The sequence below is a fragment of the Puma concolor genome, chromosome E1 (assembly GCF_028749965.1).
Source record: "Puma concolor isolate L17-30 chromosome E1, mPumCon1.1.hap2, whole genome shotgun sequence".
In the NCBI taxonomy this organism is placed as follows: Eukaryota; Metazoa; Chordata; class Mammalia; order Carnivora; family Felidae; genus Puma; species Puma concolor.
Genome location: NC_141680.1, coordinates 49858047 through 49878395, shown reverse-complemented (window position 1 = coordinate 49878395; position 20349 = coordinate 49858047). Strand labels below are relative to the sequence as shown.

General features: G+C 42.3%; 1 protein-coding gene across 7 annotated transcripts in view; it reads left to right on the top strand.

Moving 5' to 3' along the window:
• PITPNC1 (phosphatidylinositol transfer protein cytoplasmic 1) overlaps positions 1 to 20349 on the top strand; it is a 270127-nt gene that overhangs the window by 246555 nt on the left and 3223 nt on the right. For 6 of the 7 annotated variants that reach the window (XM_086687793.1, XM_086687795.1, XM_086687794.1 and 3 more), the window contains 2 exons: positions 3555 to 3710; positions 6795 to 6858. In XM_086687793.1, the coding sequence (XP_086543919.1) occupies positions 3555 to 3710; positions 6795 to 6858 (220 nt within the window). Of the gene's footprint in view, positions 1 to 3554; positions 3711 to 6794; positions 6859 to 18398; positions 18518 to 20349 lie in introns of all 7 variants that reach the window. The other variant, XM_086687796.1, reaches the window with a different exon arrangement.

The following is a 20349-nucleotide window of genomic DNA, read 5'->3' as shown; positions in this document are numbered from 1 at the left end:
GCCCACATTGTGCATTCAGTAAATGCTTAGGATAATGACTGTTATAATATTACTTTATACAGGACTTTCAGGAATCTCAGAATTAGTACATACCCTGAAAAATCTGACTAAGGTAGCACGTGGCATTTTTATACTGCATTTGTGTGTTTTTCACAGCTTTGTCGATACATAATTTACCTAACGTTCACCCATTTAAGGGGTACAGTTAAATGGCTTTTAGCATATTTATAGAGTTGTCAGCCGTCACCTTAAACCTGATTTTAGAGCATTTTCATCAGCCCCAAGAGAAACTCTGTTTCCATAGCAGCTCACCCCAGCTCAGGCCACTACTCTGCTCTCTTTCTCTGTAGATTTGTCTACTCTGGATATTTCAGATAAATGGAATTATACAAGGTGGCCTTTGATGACTGGCTTCTTCCGCTTATTGTAATGTTTTTTGAAGTTCATCCGTGCTAGAGCATGGATCAGTACCTCATTCCTTCTAATGGCTGGATAATCTTCCATTGTATGGATGGACCACATTTTGCATATCCATTCATCAGATGATGGACACTTGGGTTGTTTCTATTTTTTGCCTATTAGGAATTTGAACATTCATGTGCAAGGTTTTGCATGGACATAGGTTTCAATTCTGTTGGGTAGGTATCTTGGAGTAGAATGGCAGAGCCAAATTCACTCCGTATTAACCTTTCGAGGGACTACCCAGTTGTTTTTCAAAGTGGCCACACTATTTTATATTCCCATCCTCAATGTGTGAGGGTTCTAATTTTTTCACATGCTTGCCGGCAGTTGTAATGATGCACATAGCATTTTTAACCTGTCTTTCACTTTAAGATTTACCCAAATGTAGCTGAGATGGTGATGCCCAGCCTTGTGTGTGTGGTGGGTCCAAACAACTCAGGCATTCATTCAACAAACATTTATTCAGCATGTGTTGTGTACCAGCATCATGGGCATTCAGCATCCACTGGGCTCAAGATGACTGTGGTCTTGTGGAAATGGACAAGCACACCAGTGATGAGAGTCCTTCCCACCTGCCAGGTTCATGGGAGAACCATGGCTTTGGAAGCATAAAGGAGGAGTGTTCGTTCTGAACCACATAGGACAGTGTTCTGGGAGGAGGGGACCCTCAAGCTGAGTCTTAAAGAAGGAAAAGAAGAGTGAGGCAAAGTGGAGGAGTTGGCTGGGGAGAAAAAATTTCAGGAAGAAGAACTGACACTTGCCTAGAAGGTTCTGGAGCCCTGGAGCATGGGGATGCAGGAGCTTCGTAAGGCTGAAGGGAAAGGTGTGGCTTTGGGACAGTGGTCCAGAAGAGCTGCTAGAAAGGTAGGCAAGATCCTAAAGGGCCTTGTATTTCATGCCAGGCATTTTAATGATATCCTGAAGTCATGGATTCTGAGGAAGTCAGCAATGGGATTAAGTCTTCATTTGGGAGGTCACTCTGGCAGCAGCATGGGGAATGTCGGCTAGAGGCAGAGGCCACAGGGGCAGGGAGGCTGTGGGCTCTGCCTGGATGTCGCTGAGGGCCTGGCATCAGCCTCGTGTGGGAGTTGGTCTCGGGGGTGTGCTGTGTTTTCTGGGGGAGCCACAGTTCTGGGAGTGGCCACCGCAGCCAAAGTGTTGTCCGCAGGAGGCACGCCAGTAAAGAAAGGCAGGGGCAGCCTGCCAGCCCCTCAGAGCCAAGCCAGACGTCCCTGCCAGAGCCTCAGCCAGACCCCAGTGATAACGCTCTCTTTAGTTGTAAGCATCCTGCTTGCACCTGCTGGACCTACCCCTGAGGCACAGTCCGGGCTGAGTTAAAAGGGCTGGGCAGTCCGAGATAATCCAGTTCCGTGGCTCAGACTACCTCCCTTCCTGCACAGGGTCCCCAGGTCTCCCTTGGACGGGGGGTGGGGGGAGCCTCATTCTGCTTTATCTTGTGGCCTCTGCTGTGTTTGGGGGGCTCATTTCCTCCAAATTCCTACCTCCCCCTGAGCGGGAGCAGGGTTGTGGTAGAGGGGAGCCCCGAAACAGAGCTGGACAGTAATCCCCAGAGCAAAGTCTTCTGTAAGTTAACGAAAATTCTCTCCTACATACATTTTTAAACAATTTTTTTAATGATACATGTTGTACACCTTAAGCCTACACAGTGTTATCTGTTACTAACTCTAAGCTGGGAAAATAAATAAAAATATTTTTAGGTGTATATATGCATTTTCTCTTACTTTATTAATTCACACATTTCTTCTGAGCTATCTCTGAAAAATAATCCTCTGATGAGATAAATCAGAAGCTGATTTCCACATGGCAATCATTGAGGAAATATTAAATGGTTAAACATTAAAACAATTTTTGTAATCTTTCTTATTTGTTTCTTTGTTTTTAAATATTTTATATATTTTGGGGGCACCTGGGTGGCTCATTAGGTTAAGTGTTCGACTTTGGCTCAGGTCACGATCTCACGGTCCGTGAGTTCAAGCCCCACGTAGGGCTCTGTGCTGACAGCTCGGAGCCTGGAGCCTGCTTCAGATTCTGTGTCTCCCTCTCTCTCTGCCTTTCCCTGTTTGCGCGCTCTCTCTCTCTGTCTCTCTCTCTCTCTCTCTCTCTCTCTCTCAGATAAATAAACATTTAAAAAAAATTTTTAAGCTGTTGTGAATATTCAAGTACAGTCTTTTGATGGCCAAATGCACCCATTTCGCCTAGAAATTGAATTGTCGGGTCATAGGTAGGCGCATATGCTTAGCTCTTAGATATTTATACACATTGTTGAGCAATTGTCCAAATTTACACACCCAGTAATGGGTTGGACCTAAAAAAAATTTTTTTTGTAAAGTTTATCGAACCTAAGGTCAGAGAAAATACAATGCAGTGGCACAAATCTGGCTTTTTTTTTTTTTAATGTTTATTTCTGAGAGAGGGAGACAGAGCACAAGCTGGGGAGGGGCAGAGAGGGAGACACAGAATCTGAAGCAGGCTCCAGGCTCTGAACTGTCAACACAGAGCCCGACGCAGGGCTCGAACCCACAAATCGTGAGATCATGACCTGAGCTAAAGCCTGTTGCTTAACTGACTGGACCGCCCAGGCGTCTCAGCACAAATCTGGCTTAAAATCACGTTTTTGAGGGGTACCTGGCTACCTAAGTTGGTGGAATGTGCAACTCTTGATCTCAGGTTTGTGAATTTGAGCGTAGAGATTACTTAAAAATAAAATCTTTTAAATGTGAGTAAGTAAATAAATCCCGTTTTTGACATGTGAATAGGTGAGCTATCATTTTACTATTTACTTACACCATAAGCCCCTCTTTTGATTGAGATGTATATAATTCCCCCTTTTAATTAAGTGTACAATTCAGAGGGTTTTAGTGTATTCACAAAAGCTATGCAACTTCCACCATTACCTGGTTCCAGAACATTTTCATCACCCCAACAGGAACCGTTTTATCCATTAGTAGTGACTCCAACACCTGGCAACCACTCATCTTGCTGGTCTCTATGGACTTACCTATTCTGGAAATTTCCTATATAAATGATAATTAAGCTTTAAAGTTATCATTTCTTTGATGTATCTTTTTCAGGATCCTAAACACTTCAAGTCTGAGAAGACAGGACGCGGCCAATTAAGGGAAGGCTGGAGAGATAGTCATCAACCCATCATGTGTTCCTACAAGCTGGTGACCGTGAAGTTTGAGGTCTGGGGACTTCAGACCAGAGTGGAACAATTTGTACATAAGGTAAGTGAATAAACAGCAGTTCCCGGACTGTGGACACAGTGACTTGTTTTGTTTTTGTTTTTGTTTTTGTTTTTTTAATGTTTATTTATTTTTGAGAGAGGGGAGGGCAGAAAGAGAGGGGGACAGAAGATCCGAAGCAGGCTCTGTGCTGACAGCAGAGAGCCTGATGTGGGGCTTGAACTCACGAACCGTGAGATCGTGACCTGAGCCTAAGTCGGATGCTTAACCGAGTGAGGCACCCAGGCTCTCCGTGACTGTCTTTATTGTCAGCTGGAGTACACAACGCACAACACCTATACAGTGCTGAGCCAACATGAGCCAACTGCATCCAGAAAACCCTGTTTTCGTGAAAATGCATTTTACATCCAGGCTTAATTTGATGTTTTGCACTTCATTTCTCATTCCGTGACCTCCGTGTCTGTTGGATGAGTATATTCAGGAAATTAACTGAATTTAAAACATAATTCAAAACATACTTCTCCCTCTGGCATCAGGCTAACCTCGTTGCAGGCAGAAGTACTTGTACTTGGTACTTGGGTACTTGGATTCCAGGCAGAGGCACGGGGCTTATCTGTGTGTGCAGCCCCCAAGATCATTCTCACTCAAAAGACCCTGCAAATATAGACACTTAAGGTAGAAGACGCCCCCAAGAGAAAACACGATTGTCCCCTAGATGGTGCATCTCAGTATTTCTGGTCATTTAATAATTCTGTTACCAAAGAATTATTGATAGCCTCGAAACACAGATTTCAATTGTATGCCCACTTTAGCTAAACATGTTAATTGTGTAGCAGGAAATCATCACCTGGTGATGACTTAAGTTTGTTAGGGGCTTCTAGCATGACTGTTAGCCTCATGGAAACAAATGGAAAATGTAGAGTTTTGCATTACCCTTTGTAATGCCTCCCATTTTCATAAAAATAAATACTACCCACATTGTCTCTACATTCCAGATAGGCTGGATATCTGTTTATTTTTCCACTTAAAAACTGATAAAGAATAGCTTTCTGAAATTCTTTTGGGGCCGCTGGAATTTAACGTTAATGCACTGAGCTTTGTGTTACTTACTTAGACGGATTGGTCTACTGAGATTGAAGGCCGATTGGCAATAACACGTATACGTTTTGAATTTAAGTACAAAGGAACAGATTGAACCTGGGCTCATGAGACTCTAGAACAGATCTGAGAGCTTTGGTGTTTTTTTTAACGGAGAGGTGTTTCGTTCTTCTGCGCTCTAGAGCCCTGTCGGCCCAGCCAGAGGTGGGACCCACGTGAGAGACACATAGAAATCAAGTTTTGGGGACCACCTGTTTCCCAGCCGTGTCCCAAGTGATTAAGCGGGAAGACGCTCCCGGCTCTGTGTCTAACTTGGGCTATATCTTCTTTGACTTCCTGCACTATCTCTACCCCCTTATTTTTTAGCCCAAAAGGATCTCCTCTTCTCGGGGCCACTACACAGAGCACTTGTCATATCCTCCTTTCTCTTCTCAAATCCTATTTAGATTGCTGTAGGGCTTATTGTGTTTCTTTTCTCACCCGATGACTTTGGCTAGTTTTGACTTCTGTTTCTTTAAAATACCTGTAGCAATTATGCTCTAGTAAAAGGCATGCCCGTTTCCAAATATAAGGAAGTGTTATCTACACCCCCTAACCACACCTGCTCTGGCCCAGGAGCTGCTAATGAGTATAGGAGGCTAGTATTTGCGTGCGTTTAAAGTACCAGGGATGCCTTTCTCTGAATACTTTTGTTTTTTAAGAATCTATTCACAGTTAAGGGGGAAAAAAATGTTCGAAAGCGAGCCATTAGCACATTATTGAATTCTTGGTTCCAGCAGACAGCTGTGTTGTGCTTAATGTAATAGGGTATATTTTACTGATGGCTCAATGCCGTTCTTTTCATTTCCATGAATTTGACAGTCAGCACTTGAGTGTGTATGGTTTCATGTTGTTTCTTATTTTCTTGACATATTTCCTCCTTCCAAATCATAAAAGCCTCACCAGCTATCCAGAGGCATGGAGAAATAAACACTTCATTATAAACGCTTCCCTTGTTTCTGCAAATTCGCCAGATTAAACTCCTTCATTTATTGAAACGTGCTTGAACCTTTCGCGAGAGGTTTTTGACAATTGCTGGGTTTTGTTTGGCAGGAAGAAAGGAATGTTGAAGGGAGCGTGTGAGTGTCCAAGAAACGTAAAGCGGCATATTTATAGAGGACAAAAAGAGCACCAGAAGATTCATTCATAAATAAATAAATAAATACATAAATAAATAAATAAAATTAAAACTCATGAACAGGGTTACACACAGGCACACATATACACACAAGCTATATATATTATCTTTCTTAGTCTTCTATTGCCATTGCGTGTCACTACAAGAAACAATTTCTTTCCTTTTGTCTCCTAGCCAAGCTTAGCATCCCCATCTGTTCTATACCTGCTGAGGTCCCTTTATTTCGTCTCTTTCAATAATAACTTGTGTAAACTGCTTTTTTCCCCTTCTGTTATGTGAAAGTCACTCCCCAAATGATATTTCTTTATCTCGTATCCCACACCTTCAATTACATTTAAAAAAAAAAAAATTTTTTATCAATATTTAGGTTATTTCCTCAGGGAAGAGTTAAGTGCTCTTTGCTTAGAAGTCACTTGCTATCCAGAAAAGCATTCTTGATTCCCAACACCTAGGACCTCCTTGCACCAGCGAGACACGCACCGTGCCACAAGCGAAAAGTTGAACCTGTTTTAGGTAAAGATAAATGAAAAGTCTCAGGGTGATGAGCCTAGAGATCCATCCCAGCCCCTGCTGTACGACTGCCAAGTAAGGTTGTCCACAGTGTATACACTGCCAGTCCACGTTTCAAACAAGATGAAGAGATTAACTTACAGCGAGTAGAGCACGCCATGGAAGGACTCGGGGCGAACGAGCCCGTATCTGTGTCCATGAGACTATAATTGCCGTCCCATGGACAGAGTGATTGAGAAATTTGTAATTGCCAGGATTCCTAGAATTGGGAACAACCTATTTTCCGGATCGTTTTCGTCAGACGTGGTTATTACTTCACCTTCCTTCTTCTGCTTTTCTAGGTGGTCCGGGATATTCTGCTGATTGGACATAGACAGGCTTTTGCATGGGTTGATGAGTGGTATGGTAAGTCACCTTCCCCACCTTCATCCCATCTGGCTTCAGATGCTACCTAGAAAGACACAACAAAGGCAGGACTATTCCGCCCTGAATCGCAAGCAGCGCTGTCTGTGGGAACATAACAAAGAAGAATATAACGATAGAAGCTTTGTCTCAAATAACCACGGTACAGCTGGCCTTTGAACAACACGGGTTTGAACTGTGTGGATCCACTTAGGCAGATTTTCTTTTTCACTAAACACAGTACGCTGCTGTAAATGTGTTTCCTCTTCCTTATGATTTTCTTAACATCTTCTTTTCTCTAGCTTACTTGATGGTAAGAATACAGAATTGATTACACGGAACATACAAATATGTGTTCGTCAGCTGTTCATGTTATCAGTAAGGCTTCCAGTCAGTCGTAGGCTATTGGAGGGAGTCAAAAATTACGCATGGATTTTCGATTCCACAGGAGAGAATGTGTGTGTTGGCGCCCCTAACGCCCTAATTGTTCAAGGGTCAACTGTACTTAGTTATTGACTAATAAGTAGGACCTCCGTACCTTTGCTGCTGGCAAACTTGAGAACACAAGGGCTCTGTACTTCTGTTGGATGGGTTTTAAACCCATCCTGATTTATCCCAGACTTCGATTCAAGATCAAAACTGTCTGAAGCATCATATCAAGTGAAAGTGAATCCTTGGATTCACAGGACACTTTGCAATACTCTCTCACTAAAAACCTAAGGATTCTGCAAGGATCCATAGGTGCCCCTTCATCCTAACTAAGACTGTTGTGGCTTTTTTCTTTTTCTTTCTTTCTTTCTTTCTTTCTTTCTTTCTTTCTTTCTTTCTTTCATTCGTTTTTTTTTTCATGATTTGGGAGGAGTTAAACAAGTTCTGCACATTTCCACTAAAAGAAAATAAGGTTTGCTTCATCCTGTGATGGATGGACCACCCTTTCCAGATTCGCAGCACTATCATTTCATCCACATGAATCTTCTACATTGCCAGAATCAGTCATCAGAGGCTCTTGTCCTTGACTATAAATAGAAATGAACACACCCAGTTGGTGACTTGGGTTAGATCTGATTAGCCAATGAAATGCTGTCCTCCTTGGCCTCTTCCTAAGTCAATTGAATTTGTCCTCAGTGTAACCTACATTGCATTTTAGTGCTTGTCTGTCATTGTTCCACCAATCCCTCCCTCTTCTTAGCAGAAGATATCAAATCCACAATGAAAAGATACATTGGACTAAACAGGCAAAGAAAATGATTGTCATTAATGTCATTAGCTGCCTCGAGCCACATTTCAAAAGACCTTGTTCTGGAGGGCTTGGTCTGTGTGTGTATGTGCGCGTGTGTGTGTGCATTTTTCCCAGATCTGCATCTTCTGGAGAGCCAAGTGCATCTTCCTGGGTTTGTCCAAAGGCAGACCTCTGGAAGAGATTCTTTTGAAAGATCACCATTTGTTCGTTCTTACCGCACACCCCCAGGACCCTGCTTACATGTAGCAGATGTTGGCTTGTCACATTGTCATGATTTTCATGATGTCTCCCCAAGGCAGGTAGAGGGAGAGCCTCCTGTGATTACTTACCCTGATCATGAAACAAATCTTTCTGCTTCCCCCCCCCCATACACACACACCCGGAGCTTTTCTCAGCTTCTTAGAGAGGGCGCGTAGACGCAAAAAATCCTGAAGACTTGCTGCTCTCTCTGAACTTGGACTTCTCTAAGCTCGTGGTGTCCTTGCCACCAACACTAAGAGAATATCAAAAGGATATTCAAAGAATAATTGGCAAGTGAATGGGGACCTGAAGGGCCAAGAATCTGACACTTTGAAGACCAAGAGACAGGGAGGGCACTTTGATAGATTTCCTTCCAGTACCAGAATGCCATAGAGGTCTTTTCAGAAAAGGCAACATCGAAAAGGGTAGCTGGTTCCTGATTAAGAGGACAAAACACTTCAAGGCTGTTGATCAGAAAAGAGGGTTTGAGTAGAGGCAGGATATAGGAAAAAAAAAAAAATGTGGGTGGGCATCCAATATGGAACGGCTGGGGTACAAAAAAATGGGGGCTGATTCTTTTCTGTCTCAGGCATGCCAGAGCAAGGAAGAGACTTAAAGTCTTTTAGTCCAAAAAAAAAAAAAAAAAAAAAAAAAAAAATCTCAGACCATTCCAGGGGGCCCAAAGCTAGACTAATGCATCAAAGGAAAATAGAGGCCTCCAGTCCTGGAGAGCTTTCAGAGGGAGAATGCCTACCTATTTACTCAGGATGGGTTAGGTGGACCTATTAACAACTCAAGGAGTCTATTGACAAAAAGCCTTTCTGTATCTGAGTGCAGAAAAGCAGTGTGTGGTTTCGTGGATGTAGACCATGGGGAAGCCATGTACTCTGCAGAGAAGGTCTCCACCCCCTGTATACACAGTCTTAGCTCCAACCAAAATAGGCAGCCTTTTCACTAGGCAAGGGGTCTAGGAACCACCCCATCAATTTCATGTAAATTACTGGCATTCTTGCCCCCCTCCCCCCCAACTGCTTGCCCGGAAAACTGTGGCTCCTTCCTTACACAGCTACAGACGGCTCAGTCATAATAGCCCTGCCCACAGAGTGCCTTCTCAGTCTCTTATTCAAGGTGATCCCAGGGACTGTGGGCCTTTCGGGGGAAATGGGTGTGTCACTGTCCATGAGGATGGCCCTTCAGTTTGCGCTACCTGAAGTTACTTATTTTTCTTTGGTCCCAGTAGGCTCAGTGAGGCTCTCATTAGTAGACACAGAAAAGGTCCAAAGTAAAACAAAATAATAATAAATAATAATAAAGTTACAATTAAAAAACCCTTGCCTATGGTTTGTAGCATTGGTGCAAAGTGAGGTCCCCAGGCCAACATCAGCCCCCACCTCAGGTACTTGTTAGAAATTCAAATTCTGGGCTCCTACGGAATAAAATACTCTGGGGGAATAGCCCAGCAATCCGTGGTTTAACAAGCCCTCCAGATGATTCGGATACTTGCTAAAGTTTAAGAACAACTTTAAATCAGATTAGATTGCAAGGACAACTTAATTAATTCAGTCCAAACAGATTAGAGAATGGTGGATGTCTTCCGGGCCAACTGGTAGGCTTCGGTGCCTTGTGAGAATTGGAAAAAGACATCCTTCTGGGCCGGTTCAGCAGGTGATCTCAGCTTAGGGCTGAATTTTAGTCCCATTGGCCTCCCGGGCGATGTGTTTGTACCGAACACAAACTCTACACCATAGGCAGTGGCACCCCTGAATGTCTTTCTCTCTAATTAAGCCAACCACCTCCAGTGCTTAATTAAGAAGAAAGAAGGGGAGAGGGGGGTCGGTGGGAAGGACATTGTACATGGTGGTTGATCTTCTCTTACCCAAGGATTAATTTTGTATCTTTTCTGAGTCTGAGCACGTGGCTGTCTCATAACTATTTCCCTAAACAAATTTTATTCTGCTCATGTTCATTGTGAAGTGTAACCATGTCCACAAAAGGTTCACAAATCTGGCGGTATTTTGAGAGAGGCACAAAGAGGATTGCCAAAGAGAGGCTATGATTGAATGGAACTTCATGAACGTCTTTGAAATCGTCACCCTTCCAAAAAAATTATGAGACTGGGGTGGGGGGTGGGGGGGGGAGGGTGGCATAGTCTTGCTAGTATAGATGAAAGTCCCTCATGAAAGTGACTTAGAAATTATTCTCCAGTCCCTAGAGCAGGCCTAAAAATGAATGGAGCTAGCCCAAGGTGGAGAAGGAAGCCTACTGAGGGACTAGACTAGCATTAGCTGGTTGAACTCACCAAGCCATTATTTTCCCATGGCCTCCAGTTTCCTGAAGTATGAATTTCAGTGCCGTGGCTATTACACAACGTTTTATGTGTGTGTGCCTGTGTTCATTTTCCTGGGGAGAGAACTCCTAGCTTCTCATCAGATTTTCAAAGGGATCTGCGACTCTCTTCTACCTCCCCAAATTAAAAACTATAAAAAAAATCATAACTGTGTATTACAGTTCTAGATCTTAGGGGTCTGAATTACATGGAAAGGGTAATTGACCAAGACTTGAGGATTGGCTACTTTCACTACAAAAAAAGTGGAGCCCACCCCTAAGCTATTTATAACAAGCTTGTATTGAATTTATAATCACCGTAAAGAGCTTTATTTTTCTTTTAATTTTTTTTGAGGTTTATTCATTTTTCAGAGACAAAGTGTGAGTGGGGGAGGGGCAGAAAGAGAGGGAGACACAGAATCCGAAGCAAGATCCAGCTTCTGAGCTGTCAGCACAGAGCCCGACACAGGGCTTGAACTCACAGACCACAAGATCGTGATCTAAGCCAAAGTTGGACATTCAACCAACTGAGCCACCCAGGCGCCCCTCATTGTAAAGAGTTTTAAAGGCAGGAGGCACCTGGATGGCTCAGTTGGTTGAGCGTCCTACTCTTGATTTCAGCTCAGGTCATGATCTCATGGTTCGTGAGTTCAAGCCCCGCATCAGGCTCTGTGCTGAAAGTGCGGAGACTGCTTTGGGATTCTCTCTCTTCTTTCTCTGCCCCTACCTCATTCTCTCTTTCCCTTCCGCCCCCCCCCCCCCCCCCCACCACGCCAAAGGATAATTGCCATTTTGCTAGAGCCGAGGAGTATCAAATTTCATTCATGGTTGCTGGAGCCTCCCTCTGCCCCTAACCCAACCACTTGTTTAACACTTCCATTTTGACCTAGTATTAAGAAAAAATTGCTTCTGTTTAGGCTGAAGATCTTAGAAGTAGAGAGAAAATGTTTGTAGAAGGAAATAAAACATGTACTACTAGACAGGTCATTGAATTAAAGTATATAACTCCAGGGGCGCCTGGGTGGCTCGGTCGGTTAAGCGTCCAACTTCGGCTCAGGTCATGATCTCGCGGTCCGTGAGTTCGAGCCCCGCATCGGGCTCTGTGCTGACAGTTCAGAGCCTGGAGCCTGTTTTGGATTCTGTGTCTCCCTCTCTCTGACCCTCCCCCATTCATGCTCTGTCTCTCTCTGTCTCAAAAATAAATAAACGTTAAAAAAAATTTTTAAATAAAATAAAGTATATAACTCCATTAAAATTTTAGCTGCTGTAGGTATGCAATACAATGAAGGAAAATTTTTGATTGCAGACGTTTTGTCCCATGACATTTGTAACTTCTCTGTATGTTCAACTGACTTCTGTTCTTTCAAATATATGATCTTACCTCCACAAACGGTGAAGTCAGCCTGCCTCCTTTAAAAAATAAAGCGATTGAAAAAAAATTGCCACCATAAACAAAGTTGAAAGATGAGGGGAAGATATTTGTAGTATAGGGTAGCCAACAGAGAATATCTATAATGTATAAAGAGGTCCTGTAAATAAAGAATCCAGCAACTCAGTAGAAAAAAAAGGTAAAGAACATTAATAGGTACACCATAGAAAAAAGCACAAATGACCAATAACTTTGATACTAGTCACAAGAAATACAATGAAAACAAAATATGACATTTGTTCATCTGATAGCAAAAAAATTAAGATCTTGAAAATATTCTGTTTTGGATAAAGTGGGAGAACAAATAAACAGTTTCTATAAAAATGATTAAGTACAAAAACCCATGACCCAGCAATTCCACTTTTAGAAATTTATTATAGAAATTTGTTTATTTATACATGTGCCCTTGAATATGGGTACAAAGAAGCTATTCAGTATAGTGTTGTTTATAAAAGCTAGAAATTAGTCTCAGTTTAAGTGTTTATTTTATTAATAGGAATATGAGCAAATAAATTACGATACACCCATACTGTGAATATTGTTTGTGACAGTTAAAAAGAATAAGCTAGTTCTATATATACCACTATGGAAATATGTATATTTTCCATTAGTGGAAAAAGCAAATCAGATCAATATGTATAGGGGTGCCTGGCTGGCTCCATTGGTAAAGTATGTGACTCTCGATCTCAGGGTCATGAGTTCAAGCCCCATGTTGAATGTAGAGATTACTTAAATAAATAAAACTTTATTTTGTTTAATTTTTTTTTTTTACATTTATTCATTTTTGAGACATAGAGCGTGAGCAGGGGAGGGGCAGAGAGCAAGGGAGACACAGAATCCGAAGCAGGCTCCAGGCTCTGAGCTGTCAGCACAGAGCCCAACTTGCAGCTGGAACTCACGAACTGTGAGATCATGACCTGAGCCAAAGTCAGACCCTTAACCAACTGAGCCACCCAGGTGCCCTTAAAACTTTTAAAAAAATGCATTAAAAAAATGAAAATGGGGTGCCTGGGTTGGCTCAGTTGGTTAAGCATCTGGCTCTTGATTTCCACTCAGGTCATGATCTCCAGGTTCATGAGCTTGAGCCCCACTTTGGGTGAGCTTTCTTTCTCTCTCTCTCTCTCTCTCTCTCCCTCTGCCCCTCGTTCATTTGTACCCTCTCCCTCTAAATGAATGAATGAATGAATGAATAAAATAAAAATTTAAAAAGAAAAAGAACAGTATGTGTAAGATGTATGGCATAGGGTACTATATAGTATGATTCCATAAATGTAGAAATAAGTGAGACTATATGTATGTGTAGTAATATACATGTGAATTCATAAAAAGAATTCATAGAAAAGAAAAGCCTGTACCTCAAACTCTTAACAGTAGTGATATTCAGAAAAAATAGGATTAGTGGGAGAGGTTACAAGGAATTAAATTCTTTTCTCAATATAAATCAGTATTATTTGAATTATTTCTGTGGAACACAATTCATGTATTACTTGAGTGATTTCATAAACAGTCACTGAAATCCATATTTTATTAAAAAGCAGAAAATGGTTGAAGCAGACCAACATTCATAGAGTGGAGGTGTATATATATTATATATTTTTTTAAATTTTTTTTTTTTTTAATGTTTTATTTATTTTTTTTGGGACAGAGAGAGACAGAGCATGAACGGGGGAGGGGCAGAGAGAGAGGGAGACACAGAATCAGAAACAGGCTCCAGGCTCTGAGCCATCAGCCCAGAGCCCGACGCGGGGCTCGAACTCACGGACCGCGAGATCGTGACCTGGCTGAAGTCGGACGCTTAACCGACTGCGCCACCCAGGCGCCCCTATTATATATTTTTTTAATGTCACTTCTTCGTATTTTTTTTTTTAATGTTTATTTTGAGAGGGAGAGTGCATATGCGAATGAGGGAGGGGCGGGGGGGGGGGGGGAGGGCGGAATCCCAAGCAGGCTCCTTGAGGTCAGCAAAGAGCCCAAAGCGGGACTCAGTCTCCCAAACTATGACATCATGACCTGAGCCCAAGTCAAGAATCTGACACTTAACTTACTGAGCCATCCAGGCACCCCAATACAATATATATATATATATATATATATATATATATATATATATATATATATATATATATTTTTTTTTTTTTTTTTTTTTTTTTGAGAGAGAGAGAGCACATGTGCATGCTGCAGGGGAGGGGTGAAAGAGGGGAGCACGGGATCCAAAGCAGGCTCTCTGTGCGGACAACAGAGAGCCCAAAGAGGGTCTCGAACCCACAAACCCACAAACCATGAGATGATGACCTGAGCCAAAGTTGGACACTCAACCAACTGAGCCACCCAGACACCCCCTATATTTTGTTTTTAAATGAAAGCCTTTAGTTCACAGCTGAAGAAATCAAAGCAGATTCCTCAATTAACAAATTCCCTGGATCCAGAGCCTCTTGGACAAAGCAGACTGGTAATAAAAGCAGAAGGTTCCCATCTCAGCCCAGTCATCTGGCAGGGGGGAAGGTTCTATTTGGGCCACATTCAGTGTGACCTCCACGTGGCTGGAGTAGGAGACAGGATCAGCTCTCCCCTCATCCGAAGGAGGGTAAGAAAGAGAAGGAAAGAAACGGCCTCGCAAGAGGGCAAAGAGAGGAAGCCTTGTGCCACTGAAGTGTAATGAGGGCATTTATACCCCCAGCATACTTCCCAGAGCAGATCATATCAGTGTTATACACACACACACACACACACACACACCTAAAACTTCCAACAGCCTAATGTCAAAGATACTATGATGTACCTTTCTTACCAACAGAAACATCATACTAGTTACAACATACTCTTAAATCAAGGAACTAGCCCAGGGTTACTTATTTAAAAACCTTTTATCTAAGAAACGTTATTTATGAAAAGTAACTTATGACCTTCCAAATCCGTATATTGAGGGGTGATTACTTATCGGTCTATTTACAAAACAATTAACATAAGTTTCCTTTTAGAGTGTTTTAGTACACATGAACTGGAAATAAAAAGGTTTGAACCTAAACTGTTAGAAGTCATTCTCTGATCATTGAAAATCAATCCGTAATGAAGATGAATCATCTCTGAAAGTATAATCTGTCGTTGGGCAGTGCAATCGAATTCACTAAAAAATTGATTCATATATAGATTTTGAGGTAATATACTTTGCAGAAGCAAGACATAATGCATTTCACCAGATAAACTAAACAGGAATATTTTCACTTGATTAGGCTCTCCATAAATTACTAAGGAATATTGAAAATATTTACATCATATCCATAAGCATGTATGTATGGTACATGGGGAGAACTCAGGAATCTTATGTGCTCTAATTGGGAGATTTTCTTCTTCTAGGTGAAATTTCCTGGAACTTTGTTTTGTAACTCTTCGTTTAAAACAAAACAAAACAAAAAAGGTGGGGCACCTGGATGGCTCAGTCAGTTCAGCGGTTGAGCATCTGACTCTTGATTTCGGCTCAGGTCACAATCTCACGGTTGTTGAGTTCGAGGCCCACATCGGGCTCTGTGCTGACAGCGTGGAGCCTCCTTGGGATTCTTTCTGTTCCCCATCTCTCTGCCCTACCCTGCTTGTGCTATCTCTCAAAATAAATAAATAGGTAAACTTTAAAAAAAATTTGTTTAAAGGCACCATATTTCTAGAATGAGCAGAAATTCTAGAAAACTATATTTTCTTTTTTCTTTTTAAATATTTATTACTTATTTTTGGGAGAGAGAGAGAGAGAGAGAGAGAGAGAGAGAGAGCAGGAGCAAAGGAGGAGCAGGGAGAGAGGGAGACACAGAATCTGAAGCAGGCTCCAGGCTCTGAGCTGTCAGCACAGAGCCCGAAGCGGGGCTTGAACCCACAAACCCCGACATCATGACCTGAGCCAAAGTCAGACTCAAGCTACTGAGCTACCCAAGTGCCCCTAGAAAACTGTATTTTCTCCTTACCAATCCCAAACTGATGGTATTTGACCCCAAACAATAGATTTTAAATAATGTTCTTCGTTTTTGTTCTTACACAAGTACAGCAGATTTGATGTAGGAAATAATAAACAAAAGGAAGAAAATGAAAATTACCTATAATTCCAACTCCTCAAAACAATCACTGTTAATATTTTGAAATGTATCCTTTTAGTCTTTTTAAAATGTATGTAATGCTTTTCTGACAAAAATGATTTCATATAATACATACAGTGTTTTCACCTCCAATTTTTGACAATATACCGAGAACATTTCCCTATAGTGTTAATTTTCTTCTACATCGCTTTTGAATGGTTGTATATTACTATCAGTCCCCTGGGTTGTTTTCCATTTCTCACTATTACGAACAAGGCAGTAATGAATACCTTTGTTGTTAAATCCTTCTTCACATCTACAAAATTGAAATATCTCTGAAAGCACACGGTTACACAGTTAAACCCTTCTCCTCACGTTGAGCTAATTAAAGATAAAGAACGATTTCTGTTGGGATTCACTAGAACAAAAAAACTACAATGCCTTTGTTTTTGTTTGCCAAAATACTGTCATGCCAGTGTCTGGGAAGGGAGGGGAGGGAGGGAAATGTCTAATGAACACATATATAGAGAAACGTCCCCAAAGTTTTAGCTTAAAAATGACCTCAGTATTCATTCCAGGTGTATTTGTGTTTAAGAAATGTTGATAACTAGCCTTTGAGGTTAAAGTTGATTGTATTGAAAGAATATTGTTAATTAAGATAACGTTTGTTCTAATTACAAAGCAGCGTCTCTTTGTTGCTTTCCAGTTACCTCGATTTTCTAAAAGAAAAGCATGCTCTTTGCCTGGCCAGACTGCTGCTTAGCATCCTCGATACTTACATTGCTTATGGACAGTATTTTTGATTGATGGCTTTGGGGTGGGCGGGAGGGGGGTCATCAGCTAAATAAAATAGCCCAGGTTCGGATTTAGAGCCGCCCTCCATCTTGGCCCCAGACCACACTGAATTGAATCACAGGGTTCTGGCAAGTGTACCCTGTGGAGATGAAGAGAAGCTCACATGACATACATGGATTGATATAAAAAGACAGCAAACCACATGATGCAGCAAATACTTAGGGAAAAATTCCAGCTGTGAATACCCTCTCTGAATCCCCACCAAGCTAATTCGTGATCGGGGTGGTCGCATAACCAATTATTCAGCATACCTTCATTGTAGAGGGGCATGAAGTTAAATTCTGCCATGACAGCAACAGAGGAATGCCTGTGTCTGGGAAGATTGCTGGTAGCGTGGTGTAAAATAACCAAAGAGCGGGGTGGGGAGTTGAGGGTAAAACAGCAGCCATCTTGAAAGTGAGAATAATTGTTATTTTTACGCATTTCACATACTGAAGTTGAATGGGTTCTTTGTTTCAGCTTTTTGTCAGTTGGATTTAGACGGGGGTTCCTCAGCCTTTACCACCATTGACATTTTGGCCCAGACACTTCCCTGTTGAGAAGGGGAGAGTGCTGTGCATTGGTAGGATATTCGGTGGCGTCACTGGCCTCCACCCCCTAGATGCCAGTAGCACCACCACCCCAGGTGTGACAACCGAAACTGTCACAAAGTTGTCCCCTGCTGGGAACCACTAGATTAGGAGATGATCGTTATCCTGAAATGCTGAAAAACTACAGACTCAGACCCAAAAGCATAATGTCATGTGCCATTTTATTTATAGATCAGTGTAGGTGGAAGTAATGCCAGCCATCTCCAAGCTGTTAGACTAGACTTGAAGTTCGATGTAGACCCGCACTCTCCAACACTATGAATTCTGTGCAGAAATACATCCATGTGTGAGCACTGCGCCCAATATCCTTTGTACCGGTAAACATCGTTTGTCTGCCTTCTATGTCGTGTCTCCTGCACTAGCAATGAAAGTGTCCTTTCTATGGTCGAATGCGTTGACTTAAAAAAATCTCCAAATCTGTTTTGAAGGGTGTATGAAAGGTAAGTATTAAACCAAACAAACCTGACCCCGTTCCCGAAGGGATCTTCTAACGATCGCTTTAGGAGATCTCAGGCTATGGCTCTGCCCACGTGCTAATACTTTCTACCCATCTAGCTCACGTTACAAGATTCACCCCTAAATAATTTCCACTCTTCTCTGTTCTAAGACTATTTCAACTTCACTTCCTTGCACTCACCCCCCGTTTGGCTGGTGTAGCTAACTTTATGACATCCTCTTCATAAAGTTAGCGAATCCCCTGCTTTTTAAACCTCTCTTTGGCTTCCGCTATCCTCTTTCCCTAAAGTCTCCCCCTTGAAAGTCTGCGTTTAATAACAGTAGTTGCCAACGTCTTGACCTTTTTTCAGATATGACAATGGATGATGTTCGGGAATACGAGAAAAACATGCATGAACAAACCAACATAAAAGTTTGCAATCAGCATTCCTCCACTGTGGATGACATAGAGAGCCATGCCCAAACAAGTGTATGTAGAATTTTTAAAACATGTTGCCCACCCTTTACCAAACGTACACATAAACTGATATATGAAATACTGCAAACGTTCAGTTCTCCGCCTGCCACAAAAACATGTCGTCGTCGCCCAGAGGCTGTTGGTGAGGAACCTGAGCTGGGTCTAAACTGGACAGTGTCACCCCCCTCTCGACTTTTCGCTCCTTCAAAAAGCCGCTTGATTTGGGGGTTGTTCCACTCCTACAACCCAAGAACGTGGAGAGTGGAAACATTTGTGGCTGGTGAATGGCCTGCACCACGAAGGAAGACAGGGGTGAAAACAGAAGTCCTAGGAAAACTAGAACATCGTGACCGTAACTTTTAAGAACGTAGTTAGCATTCAAGTTATTCATTCAAGGGACAGCTTGTGACTCATCTGGTATTTGAGATTTCTTTACATTTCCTTTGAAATGCTTTCTATGGCTCTTTATAGCTGTTCTATTCTAGCCAATCAGTTCCTTTTTACTTGGGTTCATCTCAAGATGGGGTGCAATCTGTGCACGCACTGGCTGAGCGGTGAAGGTGTGGTGAGCTGGGAACGTGCTGGGCCATGTAGCACGTCCAGCCTGGGACTTAAAATGAGACTCAGAGAGCCACAGGTTATTTAGTGGCACATTGGACATTGAGAGCTGACTGCATGGTGTATGTCAGCGTTTTGAATATTGTTCCTCCCAATCATTTGGTGGGAATGAAGGGGAGATACAGATAACGAAGAAAATGTAATCATCAAGTTGTTTGTATGTGTTTTTGGCCAGAGCCGTGATCTCTCTGGGTATCGGCTTGAGCCTGCCTGTCAGCTGGCCCATGCCCCAGGACAGAACATACTAGATTTTTAAGAAACTGGTAACCTAGTTGTGGAAAGTTGAGCAACGGCCATTGTTGTAAATGGGCGCTTCGGAATTGTGAAGATCTTTGGTTGCACTTTGGAAATTCTTAGTTCAGTTTTTAGAGCATGTGTTTGGTGTGTGCCCCGCAAGGCTCGTTTGTTCCTGTCGGGTGTGTGTGGCTGTCCTTGAGGCCGAAATGGCCCTGACCTTTCCTCCCCATGTTGCACGCAGTGATTGATTGGATTTGCGGAAAACTGTTGGGTAGACTTAACTGGGGTGTTCCTCTCTATGCACAGGCCAGTCCCAGCAGGACCTCCCCCTTTCCTCTGTCCCTGTGCCCACATTGGAAATGCTCATTAAAGACACTGTCCTTGAATATTCATCATTTTCTATTCCCTTTCCTTTTGGAATCTTAGATGCTAGCGCTCGCTCAGCCGCGCTCTGAAAGCTGCTTTGCTGGAAGTGTGACCAGACAAAGGAAGCCAGGGCAAAGGGGGAGAAATGCCACATTCCCAGGGATACTAAGCAAAGCGCTTTTCTCATTCCAGGCTCTTATAGTTTATAGCTTACGGCTGTTTGTTTGGTTTTCTTTCTGTTTTGCTGTGATGATTACCACTAGAAAGTCCGTTTACTATGTATGTAGACAGTGGTACCTAGATGGTTCTCCCATGGGGAAGCCCCATGTGTTCTCTGGCTGAGATTCACTGTGGTTCCCATGACTTCAGCATAAGAGATGCCTATCTGCTCAGAAGTTATACAAAGCAGTTATTTTGAGTGCTGACGACATTTCCCTTATGCTTTGGAATTCCATCAAATTGGGGACCATTTATTTTTCCATTGTCTTTCTTCTCTATCATAATGAAAAACAGTTGACATCAAGAGGCCGCTGTCCGTCACAAATAAAAACTGCATGCGTGCTCAGTAAAGTTTAAATCCTCAACCTCAGACAGGACGTGGTAGGTTGAAATTATGCAAAATT